The sequence below is a fragment of the Mus pahari genome, unplaced genomic scaffold (assembly GCF_900095145.1).
Source record: "Mus pahari unplaced genomic scaffold, PAHARI_EIJ_v1.1 scaffold_8089_1, whole genome shotgun sequence".
In the NCBI taxonomy this organism is placed as follows: domain Eukaryota; kingdom Metazoa; phylum Chordata; class Mammalia; order Rodentia; family Muridae; genus Mus; species Mus pahari.
In genome coordinates, this window is record NW_018392164.1 from 43758 (window position 1) to 55655 (window position 11898).

General features: G+C 35.7%; 1 protein-coding gene across 1 annotated transcript in view; it reads right to left on the reverse strand.

Moving 5' to 3' along the window:
- LOC110314859 (vomeronasal type-2 receptor 116-like) overlaps positions 1-11581 on the reverse strand; it is a 45238-nt gene extending 33657 nt beyond the window's left edge. The window contains exons 1-3 of the mRNA XM_021189068.1: positions 11373-11581; positions 2017-2308; positions 646-1452 (exon numbers count right to left, since the gene is read on the reverse strand). Coding sequence (XP_021044727.1) covers positions 646-1452; positions 2017-2308; positions 11373-11581 — 1308 coding nt within the window. The remainder of the gene's footprint in view (positions 1-645; positions 1453-2016; positions 2309-11372) is intronic.
- Between the last annotated feature and the right edge of the window lie 317 nt (positions 11582-11898).

An 11898-nucleotide genomic window follows, 5' to 3' on the forward strand; every position in this document is an offset into this window, starting at 1 on the left:
CCCCGGGGTTTGTGTTTCTAGCTGCATATGTAGCAGAAGATGACCTAATCGGCCATCAGTGGGAATAGAGGATCCTTGGTCTTCCAAACTATATATGACCTAGCACAAGGCAAGGCCTGGGCCAAATAGTGGGAGTGGGTGGGTAGGGGAACAGAGGTGGGGGGAGGGGTATGGGAAACTTTCGGGATACAATTTGAAATGTAAATAAAGAAAATAATAATAATAAAAAAAAATTGGGCCTGAAAGTCTGAAGTACACTTTAAACTGATTCTTCAATTTATAACCTTATGGTAGTGGTCAGGGGTATTTTGACTCTTAAAGATATACTGTTCTGTCTTCTTCTCTCACAACTATATACAAAAAAAAAAAAAACCTCAGCTTTTCACATTGAAGATATTATGAACAAAACTGTGAGGCAACTTGTTACATAAATTCAATATTAACTCAAGATTTTTCTTTTTCCTTGCACTCCATTTATATGGGATACTTGCTTGGGATATAACATTAATCTCCAGACAGAGAGACAATATTCCTTCTCTTGCTTATTTACAGTGTAGTCTAAAATATGATGCTAAATTTTAATGCCTTAAGAAATAATAAAAATGCCACATTGCTTACATTATAAAACACAGGAAGGAATACTACCTGCCAGGGGGAGAATACCATTTCTTGTCCATTGGCATATGGTTGGGTCTGTATTTGTTGAAGATTCATCTCATGGAGACTATAGGCCACAGCATACACAGCATTGTATATATTGTAGCCTTCTTCACTCATGGCTGGGTCAAAAAGGTGTCTTGGAAGTAAATCTAAAGAACCATTGGGTTGGCAGTTCTCCAAAAGTTGACAATCAAATTTAGAAAATGAGCACTTGAAAAACAAATACCAAAACTTAGGAAGATAATTGTCCTCTGGGTATTTGTAGGGATTAACTGTTTGGACAAAATTCATAAACTCAACCATCTCTTCATGGTGGTGTGAAAAAATGAGACTCCCATGAAATGACTCTACCATAAAATAATCAGAGTGGGTGTCAACATCCCATGAAGAGGTCAAGACCCAGACTTTCCGTGTTACTAACTGTTGTGCAATATGTCGCATTAAACCTTGTACAGAAATAATGTCTCCATAAATAACTATGACATTTGCTGATGATTCCTCAACCTTCTCCATATTTTTCCATAATGCATTGGAAAATGCATTCCATGTGCCAGAGATCATTTTCAAAAAGGCTATGCAGATGTCATGACTCGCCATATTTTCTCTCAAGTCTGATAGAATCTGAGTCCCTCTGTGGTCATCTGGGAGGATCAGACCAACCCAGGACCAGCTGAAATGAAGCAACAACAAGACTATGGCAAGTGACAGAGATGTGTCCTTGGGAGCCATCTGATAGAGAGAATTAAAGTGACTTCGGTCACTCAAGATAGAATCAAAAGGTCCAAAAGTGAGCTGAAGAGATAACAAAATGCATTGGCATCAGACACAATCCTAGTGTTAAATCTACAGGTAGAAGCAGTCAAGATGAAAATGGACTTGTCCTGTAAACCCATTACATTTTTTTCACAAAAAATACTAACAGGTCTCCAATTCCAATTACATAGCTGGTCTTACCCACGTCTACTTTCATTATAAGTAATGTAGATATGAATCTAATATAAAGTATCTTCAAACATTTCTTTGATATGTGATTAACTCCACTGCCCTTATTTTTTCAAGGTTTTCTTTTTTTAATTTATGTATTTTATATTTTTTCTTTATTAGATATTTTCTTTATTTACATTTCAAATGCTATCCTGAAAATTCCCTATACCCTCCCCCTGCCCTGCTCCCCTACCCACCCACTCCCCCTTCTTGTCCCTGGCATTCCCCTGTACTGGGGCATATAAAGTTTGCATAGCCTAGGGGCCTCTCTTCCCAATGATGGACAACTACCATTGCCCTTATTTTAAATTTACACAAATATAATGTCAACAAAGGATACTTGTTTCCTAGGTCCCACATTCCATTCCTAACCTGAGGTATTTTGTAGAGTTGTAGAAATGTTCCAATGTGGGCTGATGCTGACCATGATGGTCCTGTGAGTACCGCAGGTGACTTTCTCTTGTGTCCACAGTCACAGTTAGGAAGGGGATGACTTATCCCTGTGCGCCAAAGAAAGGTACTATAAAGAATATTCTTTTCAGTATATGGTATATTATAGATATCATATCCAATAGTTATATTGGGTAGAAGATCAGGGCTCCTGTTGATCTCTTCAATGGCAAACATCAGGGCCAGAACAAACTGGTAGTTCTTGAATTTATACCTGTATAAATTTTACAAATTACACAGGAGTAAGCCATAGACCATACAACTTTCTGTTTAGTGCAGTGGTTTTATAATGAAAGTGCCAATGTTTCTATGGAATAATTATTATGATATCTTCTCATGAATCTCTGGAAGTAGGGTGGGTGTTTTAAGCAGATGATATTAGTAATATCCCACACTAACTTACTATGGTCTCTGGAATTCTAATTTATCATCATATTGCTTTATTTAATTTTCATGGAGGAAAGAAATTTAAAAAAACACTCAGTGAATAAGGATTAACGTTCTGAAAAACATCATAACACTTGTTTGGATCTTGGCCTTTCAGTCCCTACAGTTTTGAAAGGCCAATATATGTGGATCTTATCACCTACTTTTCTGTGAAAATATGTACCTTAAAAATAGCACAAAATTAATATAAACAATATATTGCCACAGGTGTCATTTCTATGACTTTTTAATGGGGTGGTCTGGAATACACTCTGTAGAACTTGTTGGTGTGGAACTAATGAAGAACTTCCTGCCTCTGTCTCTCAATGGATGGGATTAATTTATAATAAGCTACACCAAAATTTTTCAACTTTGTGTATTTATGAGGTATATGTGTGTCACTTATGTAGAATGAAGTTTTGTGCCATTATAAGTTCATCAGTTTCATGAACCATGATTGTAAGGGAGAGAAGGACATCCATAGTTACTCCAGACTCTTAGTAGTGTCTATTCATCATTTGTTTAATTATTGACTCACTGACTTATTTAATTGATTATGACAAAATCTGACAATATAGCCTTGACTTTCCTGGAACACACTCTCTAAACAAATTTGCCTTCAAAATCATTAAACCATTTTTACCTATCTTTTTTCAGTGTTGTGGAGAAGAGAGGTTATCATCTCAACTGACTTCACAGTTCCTTGATTGTTTTCACACATAAGCCTGGAACTCTAGCCAGCAAACTTGAAGGGAGTCCCCTCTGCCTATCTTATTTTCCATATAATTGTTAGATAACAAGGGCATACTCGTGATCTTTGGGAGGTCTGAACACAGGTCCTCAACTTGAACCTAGAGGACTTTACCTTGTTAGGCAACTGTTGATAATAATGTAGTATGAGAAAAAAAATAGACCTTTGATGATGCCAAAGATCCACAAACAAAGAGCATTCCATTTTAGTGTCAAAGGATGTTGTTCCCAAATCCGTTCCCTTAAGATTGTATTTAGTAAATTTTTCTTCAATTGAATTTAAAAATATCAAATAAGACATTTTAATGGTGTATATATAAAAGCAGCATTATGTTTTACATTTATAGGGAAGGAGAATATTTCTCCACTAAACATACTTCTAAAGAAAACAAATAGCATCTTTGGATGTAGAAGTTTTCTGCATAATTCTGTCATTTTAGTCACATTTTTTAAAACTTTTGTTTTTGTCCTTCTGTATATTGGTTAAACGAATGTTTGCAACTCAGATACTTTGCACTTCACCACTACTTTTCTAAAATACCTTTTTTTTCCATTCATGTAGCAGCTGGTATGCCATATCTGACATGCATGACAGGTCAAAGAATATTTTCTTTGTTTCACCCACCTCTATACTCCTTTTCTGGGAAGCTTCTGAAATGTATAGATGCCATGAAGTGTGTTTATTTTAAACCACGTGGATTTTTCCAATTACATGACACAAAATCAAACAAAAGACCTTGTGTATATCATAACTTAAAACAAATATGTAAGAATGCAGTTGTATTTATTAGTTGAAATCTTGGTGATCACAGAACTCATAAAGAGTAGGAGAGACTACAAAGACTGAAATAGAAATGCAAAGAGAAGCTATGAATATATCTTAAGTAAAAATGTATTATGTGGGACACTGAGGAAGATGGTAACCCCAGCAGTCTCAACAGAGCTGGATCCCTGAGATATATCAAAAAGTGATCCACCATATACAACAGAGGACTTCCTGGTCTGACTTCAGTGAGAGAATATGCACCTACTCCTTGAGAGATGTCATGCCCCCCCAGGGAGTAGGGTAGTCTGGTGGGGTGAGAGTGGAGGGTGGGGACATTCTCTTGAAGAGAAGGGTGAGGAGTTATTGGATAGGGCATGGTCAGGGGATAGACCAGGAGGAAATGAGGACTGGACTATAAAAAACGATGAAAGAATAATAAGAAAATTCTGAAATCAAAACCACTAGTAATCAAAATTAACCACATCATGAGTCTGTACATCCCAGATAAATTCCCTACAATTAGAATAACAATTCTGAGTCACATTAAGAAAGGCAAACATCATACATCTTCCATACTCTTTATCTAGAATATATATCAGTTAGATACAAGATTGGATCCTGTAGGACTTGATGGAAAGTCTCCATTGCTGAGAGCACAAAACATGGAGAAATCATGCAGTTGCTCACCTACTTAATTTCTCCTAGCTAGGTTTCATAGTGCTGTAAGTTGCTATGCATGCTACCAAATTAAAAAAATCATCATTCTTGACCACCTGTAAACTATGAGGGATATAATAATGACTGGGTTTATCTTATAGGCCATCTGGTACCAAAATGGGCACACATATTACAGGTGGATGCAGTCTCTGTCTGATTTAATATAAGATTCACTCCATAGAATAGAAAACATGCATTGCACTATGAAAATGGCAAAACTCTCTGGTAAGGCAAGGCGTAGATCTACAGGGATAACTTAATACTCATTTTATGCTAAAGTACAAAATCAGCAACTAATGACTTATTGATGTACCCATCAATTAGTGCATCCATCAGCCCTCCTCATAAATACCTTTTATAGTAAATGACAAATAATATACAAACCTCTGACTGATCGTGGTACACATAATAATAGAATATGTAATGCTAATCGATAAATGAGTAAGATATCATACTTCTTCCAACAAGGCTGAGGAATCATGACAAAAAAGAAGTGGGAAGATTGTAAAGACCAAAGATTGTGGATAACCACAAGGAAACAATATTTTCAGTCCACAAGAGTTACACATTTGAACCTAGCATCATGATGAAAGTACGTTGAAGACCATGTGTGCTCAAAAAAGACAAAATAATACCATGGAGGATATAGGCATGAAATGTCACCATGAGCCAAGTTGCTATTGAGATTTGATAATTACTGGATTTGATATTCAATTTCTTCACTGTTGTGACCCTTAGGAAGTCAACCACACTCAAAGCAATGTTCCAGTGACAATAGTACTTATAGAACACAAACTGTACTTGACTCAAAAAAAAATAAAAGTAGTAAGTTACTTTGGTAAGAGAATAAGGGTAAAAAGACAGGAGATGAGAGGACGGAGTGGTGTGGGAGAATATGGTCAAATATTTTGTGTGAAACCAGTAAAGATTTAATGCTTTTTGAGGCAAAAATAAAATTTAAAAAGTATATCTAATGGAGGGGCATTTTGTCAGAATTGTGAGAAACTAGAAAAAATAAATATAATTTTATCAGTATACAGTATAGATTTTAATGTATATATATATATAAATATGATAGTTATCATTTTGACAATATTATACATGAAAGCAAAGGCTTACAAACACATTATCCCATGCAATCACCACAGCATATTTCATGATGAAGTGGCATGAGCTAAGCTTAACAACATAACGCAATGATAAGGAGATAGGGTCATTGTTTCCAAAATTTATTTTTCATTCATATTTTGAGAAATCACAGTATGTTATAAATAAGCACCATTCGCATATGATAATTAAAACTGTTTAAATACAACACAGTTTTACTTCATCTTTCTTTTTATTCAATGAGTTTAAAGTCTCCATTATATAAATTGTTAAACATTTATTTTAGTATATTTAAAGTATCTATGTGTTCATGAACATGTGCAATATCTTTATTTTCTTATAATGACCAGATTTATTTTTTCTCACTTTTTTCTTTTTTCTCCCCGTATTACTACCCATCGAAATCCATGCTATTTGTCTCTTTGTCTCAGTCTCTTTCTTTTTCATATGTGTTTGTTTGTGTGTTTATAAAACAAGCAGGAAAAATGTTAAAGGAATCAAACAGTTATTTCAAAAATCAGGGAACCTGGATTTGATGATACACACCATTTATACCACTGCTTAAGAGGCAAAAGCAGATAGACCTCTAATTTCAAGGCCAGTTGGTGTACATAGAGAGTTTCAGGACAGTCAGGGCTACACAAGAAACCCATGTCTCAAGCAATGAAAAAAAGAAGAAGCAGAGAAGGGGGGAGATGTTTTTCTGGGAATAGTAGTATGTGCCTTCATTCCCAAAACTTGTGGGGCAGAGGCACACAGATCTCTGCAAGCCTGGTCTACAAAGTAAGTTTTAGGACTGCCAGGACTATATGAGTTAGAGAATCTCTGTTTGAAAAGAAAAGAAAAAACAGAAAAACAGTGAAATTACACATGAATCAACTCCCACTCCACCCAACTCCCCATACACTACTCTTTTTAAGTTTTTAACAAAATGTTTTGGTTAGAGTTATTATTTTGGGATGAAACACCATGAACAAAAACAAACTAAGGAGGAAAAGATTATTTTTTCTCTTTATTACAATAACTATATTGTTGTGATGAAACACCACGACCAAAAGCAAGATGTAGAGGAAAGGTTTTGTTAGGCAAATATCTGTACATAATAATCCACCACTAAAAGACATCTGGACAGAATATAAAACTAGGCCAAAACGTGGATGCAGGAAAAGATACACAGGTCACAGTGGGGTTCAATTTACTAGCTTACTTATAATATATTTCTCATCTTGCTTCCTTATAAAGTTTATGATTACCAACCTCAGAATGGCTTCATTCACAATGGGCTAAGCCCATTACAAGTTTTCCTACTACCTACTCTTATGGAGACATTTTTTTAATTGATGTTCCCACTTTCAGATGACTTTAGCATATCTCAAGTTGATAGAAAACATTGCAACATACTTAGCTCCTTCATTGCTCTTAATTATTGGAGGAACTCAGGACAGGTACTCAAGTAGGGCAGAACCCTGCACACAGGAGTTGATCTCCTAGTCATGCAGCAATGCTGTTTATTGACTTGCTCACTGTGGCTTGCTCAGTCTGCTTTCTTATGGAAAACAAGAACACAGGTACAGAAGTGGCACCCACCCACAATGGAATGGATCCTCCCACATCAAGGAATGATTAAGAAAATACCCTACAAGCCTGCCTATTCCCTGTTCTTATTGAGGAAGTTACTCCATAGTCTTCCTCCTCTATAATGACTCTAGGTTGGGTCAAGTTGATATAAAGCTAAACATCCCACCAAGAAAAATGAGATAAAACTTTCTAGACCTGTTTTAGACAATATGAAAATAAAACCAGATACACTGAGAATTATAGAGGAAAAATCTGGGAAGAGCATTGAACACATGGGCACAGGGGTAATGTTCCTGAGCAGAACATCAATGGCTTGTGCTCTAAGATCAAGAATTGACAAATATAACTCATAAAATTACAAAGCTTCTGAAAGGCAAAGGACACTGTCAATAAGACAAAATGGCAACCAATAGATGGGAAAACTATCTTTCCCAATTCTACAGCCAATAGAGGGCTAATATACAATATATACAAAGAACTCAAGAAGTTAGACTCCAGAGAATCAAATAACCCTATTTAAAAATGCGGTAACATGCTAAACAAAGAATTTTCAAATGAGGAATATCAAATGTCTGAAAAGCACCTAAAGAAATGTTCAACATCCTTAGTCATCAGGGAAATGCAAATCAAATAACCCTGAGATTCTGCCTCACATCAGTCAGAATGGCTAAGATCAAAAACTCAGGTGACAGCAGATGCTGGCAAAGATGTGGAGAAAGAGGAACGTTCCTACTTTGTGGGTGTGATTCCAAGCTGGTATAATCACTCTGGAAATCAGTTTGGTTGTTGCTCAGCAAATTGGTCAGCATTACCTGAGCACCCAGCTATGCCATTCCTGGGCATATACACAGAATATGCTTCAATATGTAATAAGGACACATGCTCCACTATGTTCATAGTAGCCTTATTTATAATACCCAGAAGCTGTAAAGAACCCAGATGTTCTTCTACATAGGAATGCATACAGAAAATGTGGTGCATTTCAACAATAGAATAGTAGTCAGCTATTAAAAATGATGAATTCATGAAATTCTTAGGCAAATGGATGGATCTAGAAAATATAATTATGAGTGAGGTCACCAAACCACAAAGAACACACATAGTATGCACTCACTGATGAATGGATATTAGCTCAAAGGCTCCAAATACTCAAGATACAATTCATGGACCACATGAAGCTCAAGAAGAAGGAAGACAAAATTGTGTGTACTTTGGTCTTTCTTAGAAGGAAAACAAAATACTCACAGGAGCAAATATGGAGATAAAGTATAGAGCAGAGAATGAAGTAATGGCCATCCAGAGACTGTCCCACCTGGGGATTCATCCCATATACAGTTACCAAACCCAGACACTATTGTGGATGCCAAGAAGTGCATGGTGATAGGAGCCTAATATAGCTGTCTCCTGAGAGGCACTGCCAGAGCCTTACAAATACGAAGATTTATGCTCACAGTCAACCATTAGACTGAGTGTGGGGTCCCCAATAGAGGACTTAGAGAAAGGACCTCATGATTTGAAGGGGTTTGCAACCCCATAGGAAGAACAACAATATCAACAATCCAATACATCAGAACTCCCAGTGTCTAAGCCATCAACCAATGAATGCAAATGACTCCAGCTACATATGTAGCAGATGATGGCCTGGTAAGGTATCAATGGGAGGAGAGGTCCTTGGTCCTAAAAATGCTCAATAGATGCCCCAGTGTAGGGGAATCAAGGGTGGGGAGGTTGGAATGTGTAGGTGAGTGGAGAAACACCCTCATAGAAGCAGGTTGAGGGAGGAGAGAACAGGGGCATTCCAGGAGGGGGGAAATCAGGAAAGGGGTTAACTTTTGAAATGTAAATAAAGAAAAATCCAATAATAAAGAAATTGGTAATAATAGTTTAATAAGGGTATAAGCTAACAAATACTCAAAAATAATCTTAATAAGTGATTACTTACTAGATTCTTATTAGAATACTGATAGAGAACATAACAGTTCAGTAAATTCTTCATTTGTTAATTTAAAAGAAAATTCACCTACAGAGGTCTAGATATTTTTCCATCTATTAATATAATCTTTATTTCAGCAAGTGATAGTTTGAGGGAAATGGTAGAAAAATCTCCACAGTGTTGACAATGACTGCTATCAACATTCACCTAAGCAAACCATGATGAAACCTCTTAAATCAGAGAGTGGGGTACACATTTGAAGGGCTGGTTGTATTTCTGTTTCTAGCTATGCTGGAAACTACCTTTGTATATCAGAGCTTCTTTATCAATTGTCCAGATAAAAGAGGATCTAGAAAATACAACCCAAGTGCCAGTTAAAGAGTAAAGTGTAGATGACAAAATATCACTGAATACAATAAAATAGACACCACAGTGATACTTCTCAAAAGATGAACACAGCCCAAATACATGATAGACCTCCATGAAAAGATTTAGAGTATACTCAATGACCATTGTAACTGTGTATGAAGGAAAGATCACAGGGCTGCAATTCATGGATATAGAGACCTCAATTATAAAACCACAGGCAAGAGTGGAGAAATGTGCTCAAGATAAAGATTTAGGGTTAGAACTATTTTCACTGCTAGTACATGGAAAGATAAAATGGACAAAGTAATCTTGGATAACTTTTAGACACCAGAGCAATGTCCGAGAAAACATGCAGCAGCTCCTTTTTTCTATTCTTTTACTAGGGAAAATATAACACAAATATAAGTGTATGCAGAAAAACATGTTGGTGAATTTTATAAGACAAGACAGTTAATATTTAATAGTGAAAATACCCTTTTCTAGTAATGAACATGTTTGATTTTGCTTTTGAGTATATAAGCTTAGACTATAAAAATAAACTATAAAAATAAACTTTATAAAAATGAAGTTTTTACTTCTGAACATATTTCTTTGTCTACTGTCTTTGATCTATTTTACTAAACACCACACCAAGGATTTAATAGTAACACAGTGATGCCAACTGAGCAAAATTCACATTCATAAGTATGTTTTCTTTCTTTCTTCTTATCCATTACCTTCCTACTGACTTTCTCATATGTTCACAGATATTAACAATATCTATTTTTCTACTACATGGTCTTTTACCATTGATCCATAGAGATCCATAGAGATTCCAGATATAAACTTTGTATAAACACACTCTAGAGAGAAAGAACTTAATACTTGTCATTACTTTCCTAAGAAATGAGACTTTTCTGAAGCTATTTTTTAATATTGCAAATTTAAAAAAACTGTAACAATGCTCTGAAGTGGCCATCCTCCAAGATAGTGTATTTTAGGAGCATATACACATAAGGGAGGAAAAACACTAGAAACATACAAGAAGCAGAAAAAAATTTTACATCTGTCTGAGAGTTAAAAAGTTTGGACAAAACAAGAAAAACAATTAAGTGAAAACAAATAGAAAAAGACATATATAGACCAGAAAGTGCTTACAAATTTTAATGGTGACAGCCTTCTTCTGAAATCAGCTGTGTATAAAATAGTCAGTAAATTTCACTCTAGCAACATTATAGGCACTCAGGAGTCTCTTCACTCATTTACTTCATCCCTTCCCTCAAGAGTATATCTGGACTTCAAGAAAACCGAGAAGTTCATGGTCATACTTAGATTAACTTATCCATACTCTGAAATCATAACACTAAAAATATTCAAATAATCTGGTGTTACACACATGACAAACAAAAGATCATGGATATTGAATAACAACAGGGAAAGCAAAATGAATAACATCAAAATATCACTTTTCCTTTTAAAGAGGAAAAGAATTACACACACACACACACACACACACACACACACACACACAAAGAAAACACTTGAGGAGATTTGAGAAAGGAAAAGAGGATTGTGGAAAAGTAAGGGAAGTTTTGATCCCTATACTTAATGTCATAAGGATTCTGAATTCTTAGAATGAATAATTGTACTTACTGTATATGATAGTCTTGGAAATCATATGGAAAATTTTTATCAGTAAGTTTGTTGCCTATGTACAAAATATGAAGAGGGAAAAATGCACCAATGGTCACATCTCCTTCATGGTAAAAAAATTCTTTCCTTGTTACATAGCATTCATTGTCAGTAAAGGCACACACAAAAATGGGAAAATACAGGAACCCAAACGTAAAAATCCAGATCATCCTATTAACATATACATCTGCCCACCCAAAAGACAGATGGAGACATATCCAATGATGCCCAGTAGGTATATATTTAGTTCACATGTTTGTGAACATTTTGGGCCTCTGACTGTTAATGAGTGCAGCTGTCACACTATTCACCCACAAGTTCTACAGGATACTTCCTCCACTGTCAATGAGAGCTGTGGAACTCTTTCTTCCCTTAGGCTCTGCACCTGAGGCCCTGTGTTCTGCTTAAAAACAAGTTGGAAAATGTGTTTTGAATCTTCTCTAGCCAGAGGCACCATGAACTCAGCCAAGAAGACAACAGGAGCTAA